Source organism: Macaca nemestrina, chromosome 7, assembly GCF_043159975.1.
Source record: "Macaca nemestrina isolate mMacNem1 chromosome 7, mMacNem.hap1, whole genome shotgun sequence".
Classification (NCBI taxonomy): domain Eukaryota; kingdom Metazoa; phylum Chordata; class Mammalia; order Primates; family Cercopithecidae; genus Macaca; species Macaca nemestrina.
Genome location: NC_092131.1, coordinates 152,741,862 through 152,768,588, shown reverse-complemented (window position 1 = coordinate 152,768,588; position 26,727 = coordinate 152,741,862). Strand labels below are relative to the sequence as shown.

At 35.6% G+C, this 26,727-nt stretch overlaps 2 protein-coding genes across 10 annotated transcripts in view; one reads left to right on the top strand and one right to left on the bottom strand.

Moving 5' to 3' along the window:
- LOC105490614 (family with sequence similarity 227 member B) overlaps positions 1 to 26,727 on the bottom strand; it is a 283,260-nt gene that overhangs the window by 35,363 nt on the left and 221,170 nt on the right. For 2 of the 8 annotated variants that reach the window (XM_071099373.1, XM_011756439.3), the window contains exons 13-14: positions 14,879 to 14,976; positions 10,113 to 10,938 (exon numbers count right to left, since the gene is read on the bottom strand). In XM_071099373.1, coding sequence (XP_070955474.1) covers positions 10,765 to 10,938; positions 14,879 to 14,976 — 272 coding nt within the window. In that variant the 3' untranslated portion in view covers positions 10,113 to 10,764. Of the gene's footprint in view, positions 1 to 7,651; positions 9,614 to 10,112; positions 10,939 to 12,989; positions 13,634 to 14,878; positions 14,977 to 26,727 lie in introns of those variants that run through there. The other 6 variants (XR_011625306.1, XR_011625305.1, XM_011756416.3 and 3 more) reach the window with 5 other exon arrangements.
- The window catches only part of LOC105490574 (galactokinase 2), a 275,378-nt gene that overhangs the window by 207,596 nt on the left and 41,055 nt on the right, over positions 1 to 26,727 (top strand). The window lies entirely within an intron of this gene.

Genomic DNA, 26,727 nt, shown 5'->3' with positions numbered 1-26,727 from the left:
TTAGAACAGTGCCTGGTACGCAATTATTTGATTTTTTTTTAAACATCAGTTTGATAATAATAACTTCAAAGATTATCTCTATCCTGTCCTCTAGTTTTCTTCATTTTAGCTATGTGTCATGTTTCATTGAAAAATACAAAATTTGATCTTATCTTTATATAAAGTCATGCAACCCTATACATCATACATTTATTTAATACTTATTGTGTACTAGATACTTTTCTCAGGTGTCAGGGATACAAATTAGTCTTTGTTTTCTATGGGGTGAGAAATACAAGCAGACAAATGGTTACGCTAGAATGTGATTAAGTGATTGAGGCTATAGAAATCTTAATGACAGTTATCTAAGTCAGAGTTTGTTCATACAATGTATTAGTTTTCTATTCGTGTATAACAAATTACCCCCACATTTAGCAGTTTTCAACAGCAAACATTTATTATTACTTTCATAGACCAGGAATCTGGGCCTGGCTTAGCTGGATGCTTCTGGCTCAGGGTCTCTTGCAGGTTGCAATCAAGTTGTGGGCAGGGGATGCAGTCATCTCAAGGCTCAACTGAGGGAAGATCTGCTTCCAAGTTCACTCACACAGTTACTGGCAAGATGTTTTTTGTCATGCACTGTTAGACTAAAGGTCTCAGTCTCTCACTGGCTGTTGACTGAAGGCCATCCTTACTTCCTTACCATCTGGGCTTCCTTCAGCTCACAACATGGCTGCTGGCTTCTCCCAGAGAGCTCTCAGAGAGTGAGCAAGGAAGAGTAAGCAGGAGTGATATCAGTCTTTTTGTAACTGAATCTCAGAAGAGACTTCCCATTATGTTTATTATAATCTCTTTGTTAGAAGCAAGTCATAGATTCAACTCTCACTCAAATGGAGGGAATTACATAAATGCATGAATATCAGAAGGTGGGGATCATTGATTGAGTACCATCTTAGAGTCTGCCTACCTCAAATATGATGGATTATTCTATCTTTTTTGTTACGAGTTTTCTCCATCTACATCTCTGTTTTCTCTCATTTTCTCACTCTGTGTAGGTACACTTGCTGTAACGTGTTGTCTGGAGTCTCCACTTCAGGAAAACCATACAATTGCAGTGAGTTCAGAGAAAACTAATAAGAATGTTATATATGCTGAATAGCGTCAATGTAAAATTTGAGTGAGATAGAGATAAATTCAATGATCAAAATCTCCACAGGTAATTATAGGAAATCTACACAAATTTTGGAAATAGCTTATCAGTATCTTGGATGAAATATTTTTTAGCTCTGCCAGCAGCCACGGATATCATGCTCAGGGAGAATTCTAGCCTGGATCGCGATGTCAGGAAAGCACCCATGGCTCAGGAATTAGATGGCACTGCTGCATGAATCACCTGAGCAAGCCACCTAACCTCTGTGCTCTGGTTTTCTTATCTGTAGAGTGACTGTGATGGGTGCCTGCTCTGCCCATTTGTCACAGGACTCTTGTCATTTCCAACAATAATATATAGGGGGAATCTGATTCATTTTTTGAAAAACTCCTAGTGATGATGTAAGTGAGGCATCATTATCATTATCATGTTGCTCATTAAGTCTAGAAACATTTATTCTTATCAGTGGCCATTATAATTTATAAGCTCGGAAAGAGTCTTTACTTTCTAAAGGGTGATTTCTTTCAAATTTGAATGGGATCAAATCCTCCGCTAAGTTACTTACTTTAGGTCTCCACTTCCTCCCTTCCCCGCCCCCACACATACTCACACTCTTCCCACATTCTCAGTAAATTGGTGGATGAATCCTTGTATAGCTGTTGGACAAATTCATGCCCATCAAAAATCAAACACAATCAAAGCCTAATCACAATAAAAAGTAGTTAAAAATAAAAATCTATTGTGAAAGGTTTTAGATACCTTTCAACTTTCATTTCCAAACATTTAAAAAATTTTGCTTTGGACATAATTCAACCTTGATGAGAATTCTTCCATCACTACTCAAGTCACAAATCTGAGAACCTGCCCTGTAGTCTGATTTAACCCTGTAGTTTGCCTCTGTCCTTGTGTTCCAGGGCTGTCCATGTTATTTCCATGTGCTTGTGGTCAGTGACGCTCTTGACTGAAATATGGGAGAAATGTCCTGGGAAGGGTCCTGAGAATTAGCTAGAACAGTGATCTCTACACCCTCTTGATCATGTATCCCATGAGTTAAAGATATGTGAGTATACTCCCATGTAGGTATAAATTTAAATTTATAAATTATATTCACATCAATCTGTATTAATATATTATGTACATTATAAAAGATAAGCAATCTATAAATAGAAAAGAGTGAGACGAGAAAAATATTTTAAAAGCAAAATTCAACTTATTTCACTTATTAATGGTACCTCAAACCCTTTTGTCCTGAAATCATAGAGATTTGTATTGATGTTCTGGACAGTTTGTTTTTAAATGCTTTGGTAATTAAACCAGCATTATACTATCACTGAACATTGAAAAATAAAAAATACACTTAGGATTAGATTCATTGCTTATAATAATAATGTATACACATATTTCAAAAAGTCTTTCTGAATATTTTTATTTTTATTTTTTTGACCTACATCTTGCAGAACTGATTAGGTCATCATTGATTTTACCTCATAGCATGGCTGAAAAAGATCTCCTTCAGGGAGTAGAAGAAATATTATTCTGCCATTTTCTTGTTTTTAAAAATGTATTCTTGTATTATTAAATATTATCATCAAGACGCTGTTTCTTTTCAGGAGTCTTTTAAAGCTATTGGCTCATTAGTGAGTGTTAGTTTGGTTAGAACTAGATGATATAATCCATAAATCTGCTTAACTACCCAAAGAAAACAGCACTATGTTATGATCGTCAGAAAACAACACAAGTAAAAGATGTCATCGTTATTGCTCAACATAGGAGAGTGCACAATGAAATATCAGCTGAGTGAGGGAAACTGCTTACTAAATATTTGTAAGATACAACTTCTGTTTCATTTTTGAAGATATAAACAGATATAAATAACAATTTTAAGTTTTTTTATACCCAGAGCTATATACACTCCATTTTTTATTTTAAAATAGAATTTATTGAATACCATAGTAAATTTATACATAATTTTTTTTTCATGTCAGTATTGGAACATAATGATTGTTTAAAGTACTGCTGAATTAACGCTTCAAAAATTTCAAATTTTAAAACATATTCCATAAAAATATAAAGCCTAATAGTGTTAAAAAAGTATTAATTTACACTTACACATCAAAGTGTTAAGAAATTCCACACCCAAGCCAATTATCTGAGAAGTAAAAATTCAATCATGTGTTTTCAAAAATGTTTTCATTTGAACAAAATACAACAGAAGGTATAAAACAGGCAAAAATTACTTAATATATATTGACTTGTCCTACTAGAAAATGTTGCAGGTTAACTTTAGATATTAAAAAGATTCATGTTCCAAAGGAACAGAAAAGCTGTTTGCAATACTTTTTATGCCTAATCAAAGAACCACATGATGACATTAAATATTCTACATTTTTTTGGTTGTTCCTTAATTGCCAGTAATGGAGGACTAATATAAAAATTTAGTTTTAAAAATAACTTTTCTTCCAATGAACATATTTATATACAAAGACTGTCCTAACTTTTGAAACATTAAACAAGGAAATTTATACTTATGATCTTCACTATAATATGGCCTATATATTACCCTGTTGATAATTTTTTTACTCTGAAAATTCAGTAATCTCACATATGAGTATTACAGTAGAGGATCAAATTCCAAAAGATTGAGTAATTTGATTCAGATCTTTTGAATTTATAGGGTACCTTTCTTCCAGGAAATGTATAAAGTTATTTATGTATATTATATATATGTAATATATATAATATGTAATATATATACTTATATATAATATATAATTATATATAAATTATATATATATAATTTATATATAAAATATATATTATTTAATATATAGATGCAAAGCAATGTAATATATAATATATAAAGTATATAGTATATTACATAATACATAATAAATAACATAATATATATTATATATTTGATATATAATAATATATAATGTAATATAATATATTAATATTTATATGTTATATAATTATATATAACATATAAATATATAAAATACATTATATATACTATATATTATATAATATATATTATAGATATATTTCTTTTTAGTGGTCTACACTGAATTCAATTCAATTATAAACTGAAGTACAGTTTTTGTTTTTGAAATTTCATTGGTTAAGATCAGGCTGAAATTTTAGAGCTCAAGCTTAAATAAATTAGTTCAAATATTTTTTAGTCAAATGTAAAATATGTCTGTAACTCTAAGGATAAATGCTTGAGGGAATGGATATCCCATTCTCCCTGATGTGCTTATTTGACATTGCATGCCTGTATCAAAACATCTCATGCACCCCATAAATATATACACCTAATATGTACCCATGAAAATTTTTAAAAATGTAAAAATAATAATTTTTGCTTATACTAAAGCATAAATCGAAAGAGCAAGGAAAACTGGAAAGCTCATTTGTATTTACTATAAATTTATCAATTCACTAAAATCTCTTTGGACATGTAAGTAAAATATACGAATGACAATAGCAGATGAGTTAAAATTCTCTTTCTTTAAATGAGAAATAAATTGCAGACTCTAATAACAAGGAATTGCTAATCTAAAAAACATTTACAAGCTAGAGGAAAATATAATTATAATGTATTAGACTATCAAGGCTTTTCTGAGCAAACCTCACATTTATTTTTGCTAAACTAAACCAAGGTAAAAGTAATCTACATTACAATTTGAGATTGTGATTTCTGTTGATAAGCCACAAAAATGTTCATAGGGACTTTCTAACTAAGAACATTTTTTTGCATTGAAAATTAATAAATACAGTGTATCATTATTTTAAAGATATGTGTAGGGGAAAAAACAGCTTCTCTTGCCCTTAAAATTATTGGTGGTAAGAGAGCAAGAGAGGAAGAGATGACAGCTTTTTAAGTCAAATTTTCATCTCCCCTATCCTTTGTTCATTTTGACTCCCCAAATAAAATATTTCTGTACTTTAATTTTTTAATCACTATTGTCAGCTTGGTTGCTATACATTTAATTACAATATAAAGTTGACATTGAGGATAAAGAAACTTGAGTAATTACACTTTTTCTTATTTCTATTTAACCAATAAGATTTTAATAGCAAATTAGAACAAGATTTTACCTCCGTAATAACTAATGGTTGGATAAAGTAGAATTTGTATCAAATAACTCAGACTTCAGATTTCTGGATATACCATAACTACGCTATTGAGGAGCAAAACCTAAATAATGAAGTTAAAATATTAATTACTACTCCAGTCATACTACCAAGCATTTTGAGAAATTATCTTATTTCAATGTAGTAAAAAAAAAAACCCAATAATTTTATTTAACATTCTTTATAAAATGTGATTGAGGCTTTTAAATGTCATAAAGCTGGGATGAGGCTGCAGATAAAAAAAAAAAAACTGTATTTTGGCAAATACTTTATTAATATTATAAATGAAAATATAGTTAGAGTTTTAAAGTGGCACTTAATGTGTTCTCTCAGAGTCTGCCAAATAAATCAGATTTCTTGGAAAAAATTCAAACTTGATACAATGAAGGCAAAATTAACTCTTGTCGGGTAAGTCATTTGCCATAAACGAAAGGACCCCTGACTGCATTAAGCAGAGGGACTGATGGTCAGTGGAGCTTCTCTGTTTGTAATTTATTCAGCAAAAGCGAACAATTGTTTAAAAGTCTCTAATACAATAAGTAGAAAGCTGAAACTGGATCCTTTCCTTACTCCTTATACAAAGATTATTCAAGATGGATTAGAGACTTAAATGTTAGACCTAAAACCATAAAAACCCTAGAAGAAAACCTAGGTAATACCATTCAGGACATAAGCATGGGCAAGGACTTCATGTCTAAAACACCAAAAGCAACGGCAACAAAAGCCAAAATTGACAAATGGGATCTAATTAAATTAAAGAGCTTCTGCACAGCAAAAGAAACTACCAACAGAGTGAACAGGCAACCTACAGAATGGGAGAAAATTTTTGCAATCTACTCATCTGACAAAGGGCTAATATCCAGAACCTACAAAGAACTCAATCAAATTTACATGAAAAAAACAAACAACCCCACCAAAAAGTGGGCAAAGGATATGAACAGACACTTCTCAAAAGAAGACATTCAGACAGCCAACAGACACATGAAAAAATGCTCATCATCACTGGCCATCAGAGAAATGCAAATCAAAACCACAATCAGATACCATCTTACACCAGTTAGAATGGCAATCATTTAAAAAATCAGGAAACAACGGGTGCTGGAGAGGATGTGGACAAATAGGAACACTTTTACACTGTTGGTGGGACTGTAAACTAGTTCAACCATGTGGAAAACAGTGTGGCAGTTCCTCAAGGATCTAGAACTAGAAGTACCATTTGACCCAGCCATCCCATTACTGGGGATATACCCAAAGGATTATAAATCATGCTGCTATAAAGACACATGCACATGTATGTTTATTGCAGCACTATTCACAATAGCAAAGACTTGGAATCAATCCAAATGTCCATCAGTGACAGACTGGATTAAGAAAATGTGGCACATATACACCATGAAATACTATGCAGCCATAAGAAAGGATGAGTTCGTGTCCTTTGTGGGGACATGGATGCAGCTAGAAACCATCATTCTCAGCAAACTATCGCAAGAACAGAAAGCTAAATACCGCATGTTCTCACTCATAGGTGGGAAATGAACAATGAGATCACTTGGACACAGGAAGGGGAACATCACACACCAGGTCCTATTGTGGGGAGGGGTAGAAGGGAGGGATAGCATTAGGAGATGTACCTAATGTAAATGACGAGTTAATGGGTGCAGCACACCAACATGGCACATGTATACATGTACCCTAGAACTTAAAGTATAATAATAATAATAAAAAAGAAAAAGTATTAAAAAAAACTCTAATACAAAATTTAGTTCAAATATCAAAGGTCTGATCCATTTTAAAAGGATTAAGTTTATTTTTTTAATAAGTTGAACTGGCTTTAGATGAAATATATAGATCTGTTCACATATTTTATACATTATTTACAGAGAAATGAAAAATCCTGCTGCCTTTGTTATCACTTGTCATTTGGGAATTTCTTAGATAAAATAAAAGAAAATGGAAAGATAATTTGACCTCTGACTCCCAGGAGAATGTTCAAGCCACATCTGAAATTTATCAAAGAATGAAGAGAAAAAATTTTTCAAGTTGGAAGGTACCAGAGTGATTAGCTGGTCTAACCTACTTAATTTTGCAGATGAGAAGGCTGAGATACAAGTGTCTTGAGCTGTGGCAAATTGCTCAGCTCTTCCTTGTATTGTAATTAAACTGAGACTAACACCAAGTCTCTTGCTGTTGTTGCCAATTCTTTTCTCTGAACTGCACTTTGTACATCCTCCACCAAGCTTAACAGCCACTATCTACGGGGCAAGGGGTGGGAATCAGGAAGAAAAAAAAGATAAAGGGTAGGGGTGGGGGAATGTGGGATAATGTTAGGAATGTTGTACTCAACAATAAGTCATATGTATTAATACATAATTTCTTAAGAAAAATAATTTTAAAAAATCAAAGCTTAACATCAACAGAACCAAATTTCAAAGATCAGAAATACCAAAGTGAAACTGAATGTTAGTATTGAAATTTAAGCTACATTTTCAAAAAAACAGCCAGCAGACCACTAGATTTCAGTTTCTGTTTCCTTTTAGTGACTAGTTCTATATATTATGTTTCTCTACACCTGAAAAAATGTTCTTAATATAATACACACGCAGTCTGAAGTAATTTCAGTTCTCAAGTTTATGAAAGGAGTTTTAAAAAAAATACTACAAAAATATGCACTTATATTTATTCCAAAATTATACATTTCTAACCCCTGCAGTGATATAAGGTCCAAATTTTCACTGTTGAACTGCCTTCTTGCGTGGTCTTAAACAGTTATTTCTATAAAGCAGATAAAATTTGCATAATTCTTTACAGTAAAACCCATTCAGAAACTCACTTTGATAGTAATACTTTTATCTACCATTACAGTTGGAAGAAACATTTCAGTAAAAAAGTATAGGGGTGGGTCAAAGCATGTTTTTTTGTTTGTTTGTTTGTTTGTTTTTCTTTTTTGGAAAATATACTGTATGTAAAACATCTTGGAAACTACACATGCCATATCCTTTTATTTAATTTGAAGGCACAACTTTAACATTATGTAACTGTCAGTACCAGCTCATAAAAATATATATTTGCAAACATATCATTGAAGACTTTCAGATTGTCAATTCAAAAATCAATTTAAAAAGTCAAAGTCTATTTGTAGAAAATCAATGACACATTATAGCGTTCCACGTAATATTATCGCAGGACAATCTGTTCACCAGACATCATTTGTTGCATAATCCAAATGGTCCATCATCTGAGAGCTGTTACCTTTCCAGAACTTTTTCATTTCCTTACGTTTCCAGGCAACAACTGAGGCAGCAATAAGCGTGCAAGGTACTAAATAGAGGAGAGCAGGTTGCCCCTTTTTCATCAGCACCAGAACAACAAATGTAAGTATCATGCCAATAGCATAGGCTGCCGTAGAGGAAACATAGTCTATATAAGAAGAACCAGTGTGAACATCAACTCTTCTACAGTAGGCAATCAACAGGCCTGTACTGTCTCCAAAACCCAATATTGAAACAGGCATGATGCACACACTCATTACTGAGAAACAGATCAGCTTTGGTACTCTGATGACTACTGGCAATGTTTCAGTATTTCCAAAAAGTCCAGCTGCAAGTTCAACCATGCTACTCTCACCATTCTTTGTGATGAATGGTGTTATGAAAACAAAAAATACATCATAGAGGAGGAGGAGGCCTAGAAGTATCACACATGACTTGAAGCTGGGCAACTTCAGTGTTTTAATTAAATTCAGACAGAAAGCAATCCCCAAGGTATCTTGTAAAATCCAAGCCCACCTGTCTTCATTTCGAAACACAACCCAAACAATAACTATTGCTATTCATAGTCCAGAGAGAAAAATAAGTCTCATGTCCATGCTTTTGCCACGACACACAATCGTGCATTGTCCATATGGTGTCTTATGAATTAGTGCCGCAAGAGAGTTGTACAGACTCATTGCTGATGTTATGCAGAAAATTGCTATCATAACATAAATTAACCATTTGTAGAAGAAATAAAGTAAGACCATCATAACACAGCAGATGACCACAAATATTACAACTGTAAGAGGATAAAAGTTAGATATTCTTCCTTTTTTTTTTCCTCATTTCTCTATCTTCAGTTGTCACTATGCTTTCAAGTTTCCAATTCAACTAGTCCACTCCAGTACCCACCTAATGCCACAGTGAGCACAGCAATTACAAAAATAACCACCATAGTATAATCAAAGTTAGGCCACGATGGAGAATACATTTTTCATAGTAATGTTATTTCCTAGAGTCTGCTTCATATCTTTAAAGTCTTTGTGGCTTATAAATGCAATCAGTATTTTCACATCAGGAAATTCAGATCTGTTACCTGAGGTAGGAAATAGGATACTGTTATTGACAACCAACATTGCTTCAGCACCTCTTTTCTGTTCAATTCCGGTGTTTTCAAGAAAATGTCAGCTTCCCCATTGCACCACAACTGCTTTGTTCTAATTTACGCCAACAGGAGGAACATCAGAAAGGTTGCATAGTGGTGTGGAAGTCAGATTCATCAAACTAATGTAAGTTGCATTTTCTAGGGTATTTGGAAGAGCTGACCAATGGGGGTTATAAAGCATGCAGTAGTCCTTGGATGTGCCATTTCCAGACGCATGCAAGATTGCTTCCTGAGTGGCTGTCAGGGGGAGCAGGAAGCCCCAGAGCAGGGCGGCCTCGGCAGGGGACAGCCGCCGCTGCGGCCCCATCGGACTGGTGGGTGCCGGGTCGGGTGGCGCGGCGCGGCTCACTAGGCGGGGTAGGTTCGGAGTCCCGCCACTGCGCTGCCTCCGTGGCCGAACCGGACCGGACCGGACAGGCGCGGGCGGCCGGGCTAGGCTGGGATCGTCGCTGCTGCAGGGGCCGCCACTGCAGCCCACACTCCAATTTAGTGGCTAGTGTTCTAATTCCTTTGGGGTTCACCTGGGTCCTTAATGGGGACTGGGCCAAGAAAAGTTATACTGAAGATAGACAGGACTGTAAAAAACAGAACTCTGGGCCCTACCCCTGCTTCAACCAAAGAGCTCCGATTTTTACTTATTTTTTATTTTACACATAAAAATAAATTTTTTTATGTGTAAAAATTGTTCTGATAAATTTTCATTGGAACAAAGAATTCCACAGCTAAAACATGCCTAAAACTCTCTTTGGAGAAGGCTAGAAGCCCATGCCTCGTAATTCTGACAAATGTTTGAAACCAGTCACTGAACAGTAAAGTTGCCAAGATAGCCTTTTATCAGAGAACCAAGTATACCAGTTTTAGAAGTTCTTTGGGTTAATGTTTGTTTTACTTTTCTTACATGCAAAATCATAGCATTAGATCTAAAAAAGAAGATAGTTTAGCCAAAAGTTTTAAGCATAAGTAAATATTAATACTAAAGAGAAGCATTGATAAAACATGCATTCAATTTTTTTTCTCAGTTGAGACATTCAGTGAAACGTTTTGAGTATTATTTTTGAAACAAATCATATTAAAGCAAAGCTTTAAAAAGGATATGGTTCCTGGAATATCTTAGTGAGTTTAATCTTGGTTTTCTTAGGTGCTTTGGAAATGCCAGCCAGCTCATGCATCTTAAGATAATATAAAATCAATGGACTCTGACCTCCAAAATTGAAGAGAACACGATTAAACTCTGGACCAGTACTACTATAGTGCGACTGTAAGAGGAAGAAAAGAATCAAGATGATGATTACTTTTGTGTTTCTAAAAAAGTGTGAATAAAATATAACTTCGTATTTAGCATAAAATTACAATTTGATATATTAAAATAAAGGAAATTCCAGAAAGCATCTTCTTAATTAGAGGAATTTACCAAAGTAAGAGCCTATAAGTATACGCAGTAAGGCTCTTCTACCCTTTTGATTTATCAGGCTTGTATATAGGCAATAGACATTATTCAGTCTTAAGAACAGAAAAAGAAAATGAAGAAAATGAACAAAGTCAGGAAAAGGCATAGGAAAAATATCTGAAGAAATGATGGTCTAAATTTTCAAAATTTATGAAAAACCCATCCAAGAAGTTCAGCAATCTCTAAGTAGAATAAATTTACACCTAGCACATCCTAGACAAAGTTTTAAAAAATAAAGACAAGGAGAAAAATCTCAAAAGCAGCAAGAGAAAGCAACTCATACATAGGGGAACTTTAATAAGATTAATAACTAACTTCTTATCATAACAAAACAGACCAGAAGGCAGTAGGATAGCATCAAGGTGCTGATGGAAAAAAAAAACAAAAAACCCTGTTGACTAAAAATCCTATGTCAAGAATACAACCATAAATATAATTACTCCAAGATTCTATTATTCCCTTCTTATAGGAGAAATGTCAGTATGGCAACTACTAATATTTTAAGTTTTCCTCAATCTTTGTAATACCATTATGAGATACTTTTTATTGATTACACTTCCTGTGGGGAAATAAAATTTTGTTTTCATTTGCTTTTATTGATACTTACAGTTCTCTTGAATTTCTTTTGCTTATGGTCACTTTTTTATTCTATAGATTTTTGCAAAAAATATGTTTCAGAATTCCTAGCAGCTACAGAATCATTTCAAATAATGGGACTATCATAATCAATAGCAATTCTTTGCCAGGAAAAAGTTAATGTCAGTATCAGACATGTTTTCTCTGATGTAAATCACTCCTTCATTTTAAGCTCCCATGATTCACAATGGGTTATATATAGCTCGATTTTCAAAATGTATGCAAAACTAGCCCAAGCTCAGTTTAGATTTTTAAAAAGTTTGCCTGTCTAGATAGATGTTTTGCAATGCCCTTCCTGTTTCTTTCTTGGGTACTATAAGATCTATCTTACTAAAATTCTAGAAATAGATATTTCTGTTATTTTTCTGCAGTTATCAGTTTTTTTTTTTTTTTTTTTTTTTTTGAGATGGAGTCTTGCTCTGTCACCCAGGCTGGAGTGCAGTGGCCCGATCTCAGCTCACTGCAAGCTCCGCCTCCCAGGTTCAGGCCATTCTCCTGCCTCAGCCTCTCGAGTAGCTGGGACTACAGGCGCCCGCCACCTCGCCCGGCTAGTTTTTTTGTATTTTTTAGTAGAGACGGGGTTTCACCTTGTTAGCCAGGATGGTCTCTATCTCCTGACCTCGTGATCCGCCCGTCTCGGCGTCCCAAAGTGAGTTATCAGTTATTAAGTTAAGAAAATCACAGTTTGCAGCCCTTTTTCCTCTATAAGAATTCATGGTTTTTAAGAGTAGTTCAGCCAGGTAAGAGGCAAATAGGTATTAAATGCAAATCTGGTGTTTTTTTTTTTTTTTTTTTTTCGATGGAGTCTTGCTCTGTCACCCAGGCTGGAGTGCAGTGGCGCGATCTTGGCTAACTGCAAGCTCTGCCTCCAGGTTCATGCCATTCTTCTGCCTCAGCCTCCCGAGTAGCTGGTACTACAGGTGCCCGCCACCACGCCTGGCTAATTTTTTTTGTATTTTTAGTTGAGATGGGTTTTCACTGTGTTAGCCAGGATGGTCTCCGTCTCCTGACCTCGTAATCCACCTGCCTGGGCCTCCTGAAGTGCTGAGATTACAGGCGTGAGCCACCGCACCTGGCCTGGTGTTCTGGTTTTTAAAGCAGAATGCTGCAAGTTGACCAAAAACCTCTTGCTAGAGACACTCCAAATAGCCAAGCCAATGAACAGAAATCCTAATGTTTCCATTCATCCCACGAAAGATAATAGCAGAAATTTGTCAGAGCAGTTTAAGATTCCATGAAGCAAGACTTTTATTGTCAAGTCAACCTAGCCCTAAAATCAAAGAATCAAGCAACTCCATAAACTTAAGAATGATCATAAAGGATGAAATAGAAAGTCCAAGGGGTGATTTGGGTGCCTAATTTCGCAGTTAATTTATTGAAGGATAACTGCTACAATGAATAGAAAGCTAAACACTGATTTTTGAGGCTTGAATATGTGTTCTGCCAATGCTCATACCCAATGTTACTTTCAGGGACTGGAAACCCACAGGCACCCATTTAACATTTGGACAACTTTGGTGTCCGGAAAATTTTTCATGTTGAGCTGAAATCTATATCCCTGTATCTTTCTCTTGTTTACTGGCAAAAGTTATACTTTTTTTGGAGCCACACAGAAAAACTCTAATTCTGCTTTCCTACAGTAGCTCTCTACATATTTGAAAACAGTTCTTGTGGCCTTCAGAGTCTTTTCCTTCCAGAAGAAATACTTATAAATAGTTTGGCCATTGCTCAAGCAGTATTATTTCAGAGCTCTTCATAATTAGGTTTAGATGAGGTTGTCAATGATGGGATTGGAGTCCTTATAAGAAGAAGAAGATACCAGAGCTCATTCTCTCTGCCATATGAGGACACAACAAGGAAGAGGCCGTCTGCAAGACAGAAAGAGAGGCTTCACCAGAAAACCAAATTGGCTGGCTCCTTGATCTTGGATTTCCCATCCTCCAAAACTATGAGAAATGAATTTCTGTTGTTTAAGCTACCCAGTCCATGGTATTTTGTTATGGCAGTCCAAGCTGACTAGTACAATGGGACAGGGCAAAAAATGCAGCAATGTGCTGTTACTACTAAAGATGTATTTCCAATGTCTATCTGTTAACAGCATCCTCTGAAAAAGGTTGTTTAATCTGTTACAAACCCATGTGTTAATTACTAAACAAAGTTTGAGAGACCATTTTCGGTGTTTGCTGAAGATCAGATATATAATTTCTATTACTTATCCCTGATTTCTAAATCTGGCAATATTGCCCCAAAGGAAATGGTGTGACATTGTTATTGATTCAAAATTGACTTCTATACGTCACCAGTTAATATCTGAAGTGCCTGCAAACCATCTTTAGCCTCATTGTGAAGGTCAGAATAAAGTAGGAAGATATTTTATTAAGCTTGGGTTATTAAATACAGGGAAAAACATAAATACTGACTTTCAGAAAGTGGTTTTTATATAGGCATAATTTTTAATTTTAAATAAATTATCTTATCAGACTTGATAAGATGATGTAGACAACATTTTAGCAATAAAAACTATGACCAACTTAAAACTTAATTGTCTAACAAATTAAGATATCAAATTCAGAATTTCAGGTCAATAATCTCATCAAATTTTGGCTAAGGCAACACATGGTGGTGAGTCCATGAAATCTCTACTTGCAAGGCACCTTCAAGAATGTCGAGAAACTAAGCATTCAAGACTCAAGAGTAACAGTATCTACATGTGGTCAATTATTCTAGGACCACGGCTTAAGAAGTAAGGACAGGTCAACTATTGTTGATACTCCTTTGAAGTTTTCCCTGCAGCTTCGCTGCTTATTGAGATCATATTCATGTGCAAACACCAGATGGAGCCTTTGTATGTCAACCAAAGGAGAAATGGTGACAAGACATGTTGTGAGGAAAAAAGATAAATATTATGATATTTTTCATTAGAGATGGGGATATTTTCAGAAGAAAATAAAACTTTTTAACATTAAGATTAAACCTTCAAACAAATCTCTTTTGACCATTAAATTCTTTTCCAAAATATATGTTAAGAATGTAATAACCAGCATTGCCTGTGTACAGCACAAATTGCAAATTAAACAAATAAGAAATTTTTTCATAATTATTATACTCCAAACCTTTGTTGTTAGTCTTGATAATCCTGATTCTTCCTTGGATATGGGCAACACATATGCTCTTGGGTTGTTTAGAATCTTTATAATATTGAAGTCGATAGCTAAAACAGAAAATAAAATACTTTTAAAAATTCTGGTATTTTTTTCCTTCACAGAAAAAGCATGATACCTCTTTCGCCTTTTAACGATGCACCCTGAACGCAGAGAAGGGCAAACATGGATAAAGAGTGTAAAGACATTGTTATAACTTGTCCCAAAGAGGAAATAAATGTTGCATTTCGTATTTTTACTCAATAGGGCTTTAGAATTTATAAAATTCATTTATTTACATTATGTCATCCTCGCAAACCATTCAGTGAGCTAAGAAACATTTTCCGTAATTTACAGTTGAGAAGACTAAAGTACAGGTTCTATGACTTGTTTAAGCTACTATTTACTAAGTAGTAGAAAGAGAGGACACAAATCTAGGTCTTTTGCTTCTAAGTCCAGAGCAATGACCCTCTAATTAAATGCAATAAACAACTTGAGCCTCTGCCTGTCAGAGTCCTGTTTTTCTATATTCTGACAATACACCCAGATAAGAAGAGACTTGGTGACCTTTCCTTTCAACCTGCATGAATATGCATGAGGGTACAGAGGGAATCGTGCCACTTCTTAAAGGAAAAGAGAACCATGTGATTTAATCAGGCATGTCAATCAGCCTAAAAGCACAAGCTAGGTATTAAGTGTATCTTAACATCAGAGAAAAAAGGTGATCTGAGAGGTTTGTTCTAGACTCTGGCACTGATTATCAGTTACTGGGTAGACTAATCGGATCTAGTGATTATAATGTTGATGACAAACCTCTCAAGAGTTAAAGAAAGTTACTTGGTTGATTTCTGACATTAGACATTAGGAAATATTAGGCATTAGCTTGAAATATGAAAGGCAGGTAAGCATTTATGTCCACCAGAGATTAAAAAAATTGGTTAGCAAGGAACTTACATTTAAACATTTTGAGTAGAAAAAATATTAGATTTAGAATTAAAATGGGCAAGAAAAGTAATAAACCGTATTTTTTTCTTCAAAACTTGCTCAATTTTGGAAATTCTTAAGTATATATATAATACTTAATATATATGATATTGCTTTATGTCTAGTCTTCTATGAACCAGTATAATTAAAAAAAAAAGAACCTCTCTTTCATGTTCACTGTACACACAATAAAAAGTTTACTTTTCAGATCACCTGAGCTTAATTGTGGAATTGCTGTTTAACAGATAGTAGTATACATTAATATGAGGTAAAATATCTAAGCTGAGAGTACTGGCAATGGCAAAATAGTAAAGCAAAGCAATTTAAGCACAAAAAGAGTCAAAAATTGCAAAGAAATTCATCTAGATATGATGACTAATCAATAACATTAAAATGCCTGTATTTATCAGCTTTTTTTCCTCTAACCCATTGATTAGTTTTAGGGAAAAATGTTAATATTCCCCCTAATTAGAGTTTTAGTGCCTCTTCTGTTCTCAGCATCTCTGAAAGCTTGGGAATATTACCTGAAAATCCAAAAATGACTCTATCTGATAAAACTATGATAAAATATGTCTTAACTGTTCTTACTAAGTCTCCAGAAATTTCACTCGTGAAAAAATGTTCCAGTCTTCCTCCACTTGCATTGGGAAAGTTTCATTTCCATAATTATCCCCTATTTATTTTTGAGGTGTTATCCCCTCTAAAAGGGAGACATGTAAGTAAGTATGGTTATTGCTATCCACTTTTGCAGTTTTTATTCTAATAGTCTTTCTGAAATGCAAATAACTCACATATCTTGGAAAAATTAAAGAAAGGTCAAGTGTAGGCCACAAATATTAATACAATAATTGACTATAGAAACAGAAAAAGTATTGCTGATAGATATACTTTAGAATATACGTAATTAAAATCAGAACTACTCTCAGAAAGAGACTTTTAATCTGGTATTGAAATGCAAGATAATTCAAGAAAAGGCCTTACACCTGCATTAAAAGACAGACAAATGATGCAATATTTAATTTGTTTTAAGTTAAAATGGTAAGAGATACAAGTATCATTTTCCATGATTCCTGATTTGGGTAACTGTTTTTTGCATTAACCAAATACACCAGATAAAAGCTCTACTTTATAGATAGTTGGTATCAAAGCAAGAATTTTTGAGGCTAGAATACTTCAAGATCAGATCTTTCCGAGTCATTTTACAAAGAGAATACCTGAGACCCAAGCCTGATATAATTTTACAGTCGACTTTTAAATCCTGTAAATGGTCAGAATTTCCAAGATTTTTAGTTGTTCTAATGAAGTCTAGGAAGGAATCCAATAACCCTCATAAATAAGAAGAACTATAGAATGCACCAAAATAGCACAGTAATAATAATTTTAGGAGCTCAAGAGTTGGAATGTACCTTGGAGAGAGGGGTAGAAAAGAAATGCCAGGAGAAATAAAGAGAAAATATAGGTATCCATTAGGCAAAATGTATGTAATCTGAGCAAATAAAAAATAAAATGTTAATGCAATTTTGTCCAATAATATAAGAAAATGATGAGTATTTCAAATAAAGTATTGCATACTCATGAGTTTTTGAGACCTAGTCTGGCTCTGTTGCCCAGGCTGGAGTGCAGTGGCGATCTAGGCTCCGCCTCCCAGGTTTAAGCGATTCTCCTGCCTCAGCCTCCTGAGTACTGAGATTACAGGCGTTTACCACTATGGCCAACTGATTTTTACTATTTTTGGTAGAAACTGGGTTAACCATGTTGGTCAGGCTGTTCTTGAACTCCTGACCTCAAATGATCCTCCTACCTTGGCTTCCCAAAGTGCTGGGATTACAGGTGTGAGCCACCGTGCCTGGTCTCAAGAGTATATTCTTAATGTCTTGTTGTGTGTATTTTCTGATCACACTTCTCTGCCTGTTTCAGATCTTTATATGCGTATTTCCAAGTCCTTTCAATCTGATCATCTGCAGGCCCACTCACTGGTTTGTATAGATATTAAACCTCAAATGAGTTATACCTCTCTACGTACCTACTTACAGATCCATCCTCCCACCTCTCTGTGTGAAATTCAGGGTTCAAATTGGCAAACTGAAAGATTAAGGACCTTCACAATGCTCTACATTAGAATTGCTTCTCCTAGTAATGTTATGTTAACATAATATACATAATTGTAAATAACTTCACAGAGAGATTATACAGTCTGAGTGTTTATACATATACTTTGTTAACTATGAAGTGTATGCATATGTAGATCACTAGCATCCTTACGTTTCACTAACTTTGCACCAAATTTAGTATATCCAAGAACATGAAGATTTTTACGTTATAATAAATTAGTCATTCATATCACATTTGGTTCCCAAGGAAAGTGCCATCTTATTATTGCTTTATTTTGGCATTTTTGGGGGTTACTTTTACCCATTATTTCTTACTATGAATTATATTTGTATCTCTAAGGACCAAATCTCTGCTCAGGCAAGTTATAGATGCAAGACACAAGTTATTAGTTTTTAAAGTATTTCTATTGCTTTTTTATAAGAACCAAAGTGAAAAGTATCTGAATAAGAAACTGATGTATTTATGAACTAAGGCTCTGTGGAGCCAAACATTACATATGTTTTATAAAAGAGTAGCTTTTAAGCTTAAGATTTGATCAAAGGTGCTGGTGAAGAAACTTATTGACCCATTTAAAAATCTTTCCTGTAGAATGAAAAACATGTTTTAAAAATCCACCACTAACTGGGTTCAGAGGCAAATCTTAGAGCACACCATCTGATAAATTACTTTTCCCATGATAGGTACATTTGTCTACACAAGAATTTTTAGAATGATATAAAATTGAGACTAATTTAACTGTATGTGGAGTACAAACTCTGCTTATTGAGAATAATAAAATTAGAAGGAATTGAGACTATCTTTATTTTATAACCAAATCTTGACAGTCTTGACTGGTACTGTCATAAAAATTCTTAACCATCTTTGTATTAGTGATTGTTTGAACTTATTATTGATGTGTTCCTCTTTTGTATTAGTGATTGTCTGAACTTATTATTGATGTGTTCCTCGTTGAAACCATGTTTCCACAGTTCCATATCTAAAAATGTCTCCTAAAAGAGAAGGCCAGGAAAATTTGCAATACTTTGTGTGAAAGGCAAATATTCAACTTTTTTTTTCCCGGATAATTTCTATCATGTACCACATTTTTCTTTTAAACTTGTCTGCAATCCTTGTGGTTTCATATGCTACTCTTCACAGTAGGACTGTTCTCTATTATTTCTTTTGATCTCATTTAATGAGCAAAATCTAAATTATTAGCAATAGCATTCATGGGGTGTTTACATATTTGATATGCTCAGCACATTCTGTGCTTCAGTGTGGGAAAGAATAATTAAAACCGCCAATAAAAGCTAAATGATTACAGAAAAACTAGAATCATTAGACAAATAGTATGAAAGACAACATATATGACATAAAAAAATAACACTGGTAATTTGATAGGAATAACACTGGTAATTTGATAGGAATAGTGTTTTATGTGTAAATTGCGTTGGGAAGTATGGCCATTTTAACATTATCGATTCTTCCAATACATGAGCATGGGATGTTTTTCCCCTTGTTTGTGTAACATACGATTTCTTTCCACAGTGTTTTGTAGTTTTCTTTCTAGAGATCTTGCACCTCTTTGGTTAGATGTATTCCTAGGTATTTTATTTTTTGTATGTGACTATTGTAAATGAGATTGCATTCTTGATTTGGTTCTCAGCTTGAATGTTACTGGTATATAGAAATGTCACTGACTTTTGTACATTGATTTTGTATCCTGAAACTTTGCTGAAGTTGTTTATCAGTTTCATGAGCCTTTTGGCAGAGTCTTTAGGGTTTTCTTTTTTCTTTTTTCTTTTTTTTTTTTTGAGACAGAGTCTCGCTCTGTCGCCCAGGCTGGAGTGCAGTGGCGCGATCTCAGATCTCAGCTCACTGCAAGCTTGGCCTCCCGGGTTCACACCATTCTCCTGCCTCAGCCTCACGAGTAGCGGGGACTACAGGCGCCCAGCACCACGTCCGGCTAATTTTTTGTATTTTTAGTAGAGACGGGGTTTCACCCTGTTAGCCGGGATGGTCTCCATCTCCTGACCTCCTGATCCGCCAGCCTTTTTTTCTTTTTTTTTGAGATGGAATCTCGCTCTTTGCCCAAGCTGAAGTGCCCTGGAGGGATCTCGGCTCCCTGCAACCTCTGCTTTCTGGGTTCAAGCGATTCTCCTGCCTCAGTTTCCCGAGTAGCTGGGACCACAGGCACATGCCACCATGCCTGGCTAATTTTTTGTATTTTTAGTAGAGATGGGGTTTCACCATGTTAGCCAGGATGGTCTCAATCTCCTGACCTTGTGATCTGCCCACCTCGGCCTCCCAAAGTGTCAGGATTACAGGCGTGAGCCACCGCGCCTGGCGTCTTTAGGGGTTTCTAGTTACAGAATCATATCACCAACGAAAAGAAATAATTTGAGTTATTTCCCTATTTGGATGCCTTTTAGTTCTTTCTCTTGCCTGATTGCTCTGGCTAGGACTTCCAGTACTTTGTTGCATAGGAGAGAGAAGAGTGGGCATCCTTGTCTTTGTCCAGTTCTCAATGGGAATACTTCCAGCTTTTGCTTATTCAATATGCTTGTTGACTATGGTTCTGCTAGGAATGATACTTATTCCTTTGAGGAATATTCGTTTGATGTCTAGTTTGTTGAGAGTTTTTATCATGGATGTTGGATTTCATGAAAAGCTTTTATTCCTGTCTACTGAGATGGTCATACTTTTTTTTTTTTAATCTCTTTCAGTGGTAAATCACATTTAAACAAACTTTTTCAATTTTTAATTTTTACAGGTACATATTAGGTGTATATATTTATGGAGTACATGAGATATTTTGGTACAGACATGTAATGTATAATAATCACATCATAAAAGATTGGATATCCATCCCCTCAAACAGTTATCCTTTGTGTTACAAACAATCCAATAACACTGTTTTGGTTTTATTTTAAAATGAACAATTAAATTATTGACTATAGTCCTCCTGTTGTGCTATCAAATACTAGGTCTTATTTATTCTTTCTATTTCTTTTTGTACCCATTAATCATGCCTACCTCCACACAGACCTCCAATACACTTCCCAGCCTCTGTTAATCATTCTTCTATTCTTTATCTCCACAAGTTCAATCATTTTGAGTTTTCGATCCCACAAATAAGTGAGAACATGTAATGTTTGTCTTTCTGTGCCTATGTTATTTCACTTATCATAATGATCTCCAGTTCCATCCATGTTGTTGCAAGTGACAAAGCCTCATTCTTTTTTATGGCTGAGTAGTACTCCATTGTGTATATGTACCATATTTTCTTTATCCATTCATCTGTTGATTGACACTTAGGTTGGTTCCTAATCTTGGCTATTGTGAACAGTGTTGCAACAAACATGGGAGTGCAGATATCTCCTCAATATACTGATCTCTCTTCTTTTGGGTATATATACTCAGCAATGAAGTTGCTGGTTTATATAGTAGCTCTATTTTTAGCTTTTTGAGGAACCTCCAAACTATTCTGTATAGTGGTTGTACTAATTTACATTCCCACCAACAGTATATAAGGGTTCCCTTTTTCCCACATCCCTTTTCTCCATCTGCCAGCTTTGTTATAGCCTGTCTTTTGAAGATAAGCCATTTTAATTGGGGTGATACCTCATTATAGTCTTGCTTTGCATTTCTCTGATAATCAAGAAGGTTGAGCACTTTTTGTTTTGCCATCTGTATGTTTTCTTTTGAGAAAAGCCTATTCAATTCTTTTGTCAACTTTTTGATCAGGTTATTAGATTTTTTCCTATACAGTTGTTTGAGCTTCTTATATATTTTGGTTATTAATTCCCTGTCAGGATAGTTTTGCAAATATTCTCTGTGTCTTTTCCCTTTGTTGATTGTTTCCTTTGCTGTGCAGAAGCTTTTCTCCTCCTCCTCCTCCTCCTCCTCCTCCTCCTCCTCCTCCTCCTCCTCCTCCTCCTTCTCCTTCTTTTGCTTAATGTGATCTCATTTGTCCATTCTGCTGTAGTTGCCTGTGTTTGTGGGCGTATTGCTCAAAAAATTTTTGCCTGGACCTATGTCCTTGAGGTTTTCTTCAATAGTTTCCTGCAGTAGTTTCATAGTTTGAGGTCTTAGATTTAAGTACTAAATTCATTGTAATTTGATTTTTGTATATGGTGAGAGATAGGGATCAAGTTTCATTCTTCTGCACAGGGATATCCAGTTTTTCCAGCACCATTTATTGAAGAGATGGTCTTTTCCCCAATATATGTTCTTGGCACCTTTGTTGAAAATGAGTTTACTGCAGCTGTGTGAATTTGTTTCTGGGTTCTCTATTCTGTGCCATTGGCCTATGTGTCTGTTTTTATGCCAGTACCATGCTGTTTTGGTTACTATAGCTTTGTATATATGTTTTGGTGTGGAATGTCATTAGTATTATAATAGAGATTGCAATGAATCTATAGATCAGACCTTTTAACTATATCGATTATTGCAATCCAGGAACATGGAACATCTTTCAATTTTTTTTGGTGTCATCTTCAATTTCTGTCATTAATGTTTTATAGTTTTCATTGTAGAGGTCTTTCACTTTGCTTATGTTAATTCCTAGGCATTTAATTTTATTTGTGGCTATTGCAAATGGTATTACGTTTTATATTTCTTTTTCAGATTGCTCACTGTTGGCATATAGAAATGCTATTGATTTTTGTATCTTGATTTTGTATCCTGCAACTTTACTGAATTTGTCAGTTCTAATTTTTTTTGGTGGTTTTTCCAAATATAAGGTCGCATCATCTGCAATAAGGATAATTTGACTTCTTTTTGAATTTGAATGCCCTTTATTTCTTTCTGTTGTCTGATTGTTCTAGCTAGGACTTCTAGTACTATATGGAATAACAGTGGTGAAAGTAGGCATCCTTGTCGTGTTCCAGATCTTAAAGGAAAGGCTTTTAGTTTTTTCCCCATTTAGTATAAAACTAGCTCTGGTTCTGTCATATAAGGCTTTTATTATGCTGAGGCATGTTCCTTCTAAACCCATTTTTTTTCTAGTTTTTTTTTTTTTTTTATCATGAAGGGATATTAAACTTTATCAAATGCTTTTTTGGCATCATTTGAAAAGGTCATATGATTTTTGTCCTCCATTCTGTTGATATGATGTATGACATTGATTGATTTGCATATATTGAACCATCCTTACATCTCTGGGATAAATCCCACTTGATCGTAATGAATGACCTTTTTAATGTACCATTACATTTGCTTAGCTAGTTGTTGGTGAGTGGTTTTGTATTAATATCATTGGAGATATTGGCCTCCAGTTTTCTTTTTTTGATGTGTCTTTATCTGGTTTTGGTATCAGGGTAATGCTGGCCACCAAGAATGAGTTTGAAAGTATTCCCTCTTCCTCTATGTTTTGGAACAGTTTAAGTAGAATTGGCATTAGTTCCCAGTAGAATTCATCGGTGAAGCCATTGTGTCCCAGGTTTTTTTTTATTGGATAACTTTTTATTATTACTTTGATCTCATTACTTGTTATTGGGCTGTTCAAGTTTTGGATTTATTTCTCATTCAATCTAGGCAGATATGTGTCTAGTAATTTGTCCATTTCTTCTAAATTTTCCAATTTATTGGCATATTTTTTTCATAGTAGCCACTTAATATGGGTTGACTGTATCCCCACCCAAATCTCATCTTGAATTGTAACTCCAATAATTCCCACATGCTGTGGGAGGAACGTGGTGGGAGAAAATGGGATCATGGGGGTGGTTTCCCCTATACTGTTCTCGTGGTAGTAAATAAGTCTCATGAGATCTGATGGTTTTATAAGGAGTTTCCCTTATAAAGCCAGGGGTTTCCCTGGCTCTCATTCTCTCTTGACTACTACTATGTAAGATGTGCCTTTCACCTTCCACCTTGATTGTGAGACCTCCTCAGTCATGTGGAACTGTGAGTCCACCAAACTTCTTTTTCTTTGTAAATTACCCAGTCTTGGTTATGTCTTTATCAGTAGTGTGAAAATGGACTAATATAGTAAATTGGTATTGGTAGTATGGGGGGGCTGCTGTAAAGATACCTGAAAATGTGGAAGCAACTTTGGAACTGGGTAACAGGCAGAGTTTGGAACAGTTTGGAGGGCTTAGAAGAAGACAGCAAAATGTGGGAAAGTTTGGAACTTTCTAGAGACTTGTTGAATGGCCTTGACCAAAATGCTGAAAATGATATGGCCAATGAAATCCAGGCTGAGATGGTCTCAAATGGAGAAGAGAAACTTGTTGTGAACTGAAGTAAAGGTGACTCTTGCAGTGTTTTAGCAAAGAGACTGGTGGCATTTTGTCTTTGCTCTAGAGCTTTGTGGAACTTGGAACTCGAGGGAGATCATTTAGGGTATCTGGCAGAAGAAATTTCTAAGCAGCAAAGCATTCAAGAAGTGACTTGGGTGCTGTTAAAAGCATTCAGTGTTAAAAGGGAAACAGTGTATAAAAGTTTGAAAAATTTGTAGCCTGACAATGTGATAGAAAAGACAAACCCATTTTCTGAGGAGAAATTCAAGTCAGCTGCAGAAATTTGCATAAGTAATGAGGAGCCAAATGTTAATCACCAAGACAATGGGAAAAATGTTTACAGGGCACATCAGAGACCTTTGTGGCAGCTCCTGCCATCACAAGCCCAGAGGCCTAGGAGGAAAAAGTGGTTTCATGGACTGGGCCCAAAGTCCCCCTGCTGTATGTAGCCTAGGGAGTTGGTGCCCTATATCCCAGGCACTCTAGCCATGGTTAAAAGGGGCCAAGGTATAGCTCAGGCCATTGCTTCAGAGGGTGCAAGCCCCAAGACTTGGCAGCTTCCACATGGTGTTGAGCCTTCAGGTGCACAGAAGTCAAGAATTGAGGTTTGTGACCCTCTGCCTAGATTTCTGAGGATGTATGAAAATGCCTGGATGTCCAGGAAGAAGTTTGCTGCAGGGGTTGGGCCCTCATAAAGAACTTCTGCTAGGGCAGTGTGGAAGGGAAATGTGGGGTTGAAGCCACCACACAGAGTCCCCACTAGGGCACTGCCTAGTAGAGCTGTGAGAAGAGGGCCACCGTCCTCCAGACCCCAGAATGGTAGATCCACTGACAGCTTGCACTGTGTGCCTGGAAGAGCTGCAGACACTCAACGTCAGCCCATAAAAGAGGCCAGAAGGGAGGCTGTACTTGGCAAAGCCACAGGATTGGAGCTGACCAAGACCATGTGAACTCACCTCTTGCATTGGTGTTACCTGGAAGTGAAGCCTGGAGTCAAAGAAGATCATTCTGGAGCTTTAAGATTTGACTGCCCTGCTGGATTTCAGGCTTGCATGGGGCCTTTAGCCCCCCTGTTTTGGCCAATTTCTCCCATTTGGAATGGATGTATTTATCCAATGCATCCATTATACATAATGGATGTATTTATCCATTATATCCAGAAATAACTAACTTGCTTTTGATTTTACAGGTTCATAGGCAGAAGGGACTTGCCTTGTCTCAAATGAGACTTTGGACTGTGGACTTTTGAGTTAATGCTGAAATGAAGTAAGACTTTGGGGGACCGTTGGGAAGGCATGATTGATTTTGAAGTGAGAGGACATGAGATATGGGAGGATCTGGTGCAGAATGATATGCGTGGCTGTGTCCCCAGTCAAATTATGGGAATTAGCTCCCATAATTCCCCTATGTTGTGGGAAGGACCTGGTGGGAGATAATTGAATCATGGGGGTGGTTTCCCCCATACTGTTCTCATGGCAGTGGGTAAGTCTCACAAGATCTGACAGTTTTATAAGGGGTTTCCTCTTTCACTTGGCTCTCAATCTGTCTTGTGTGCCACCATGTAAGATGTGCCTTTCACCTTCTACCCTGACTGTGAGGCCTCCCCAGCCATGTGGAAGTGTGAGTCCATTAAACATCTTTCTCTTTATAATTTACCCAGTCTCAGGTATGTGTACAAGTTTTTTTTTTTTTTTTTTTTTAAGTAAACATGTGCTTTCATTCACCTTGGGTATATATTTAGGAGTAGAACTGCTGAGTTATATATTATCTTTGTATGCAGCCATTTTAGGAACTACCAAACTGTTTTCCAAAGTGGTTGCACCATTTTACAATTCCATGAACAAGTACAAGACTTCTAACTTTTCCACATTCTTGCCAATACTTGTCATTGCCTCTCTTTTTTATTTTAACCACCCAAACGAGTGTCAAGTGGTATCTCATTGTGGTCTTAATTTGTGTTTGCTTGATGTTGAATAATGTTGAACATCTTTTTTTTTTTTTTTTGAGATAGGATTTTACTCTGTCACCCAGGATGGAGTGTAGTGTCACAAACACAGTTCACTGCAGCCTCAACTTCCAAGACTCAAGTAGTCCTCTTACCTCAGCCTTCTGAGTAGCTAAGACCACAGGCATGTGCCACCACACCTGTCTAATTTTTTTATTTTTGTAGAGACAAGATCTCATTATGTTGTTCAGGCTGGCTGTGAACTCCTGGGCTCTAGTAATCCTCCTACCTTGACCTTTCAAAGTGCTAGGATTTGCAGGTGTGAGCCACTGAACCCAACATTTTAATGTTTTTATTGGCCATTTGTATATCTTCTTTGGAGAAATGTCTATTTAAATTCTTTGTCTATTTTAAAATTGGTTTGTCTTTCTTGAGTTATAAGAGTTCTTCAAATACTCTGAATACAAATCTTTTTTATTTTTATTTTTTTTTTTTGAGACGGAGTCTCGCTCTGTCGCCCAGGCTGGAGTGCAGTGGCCGGATCTCAGCTCACTGCAAGC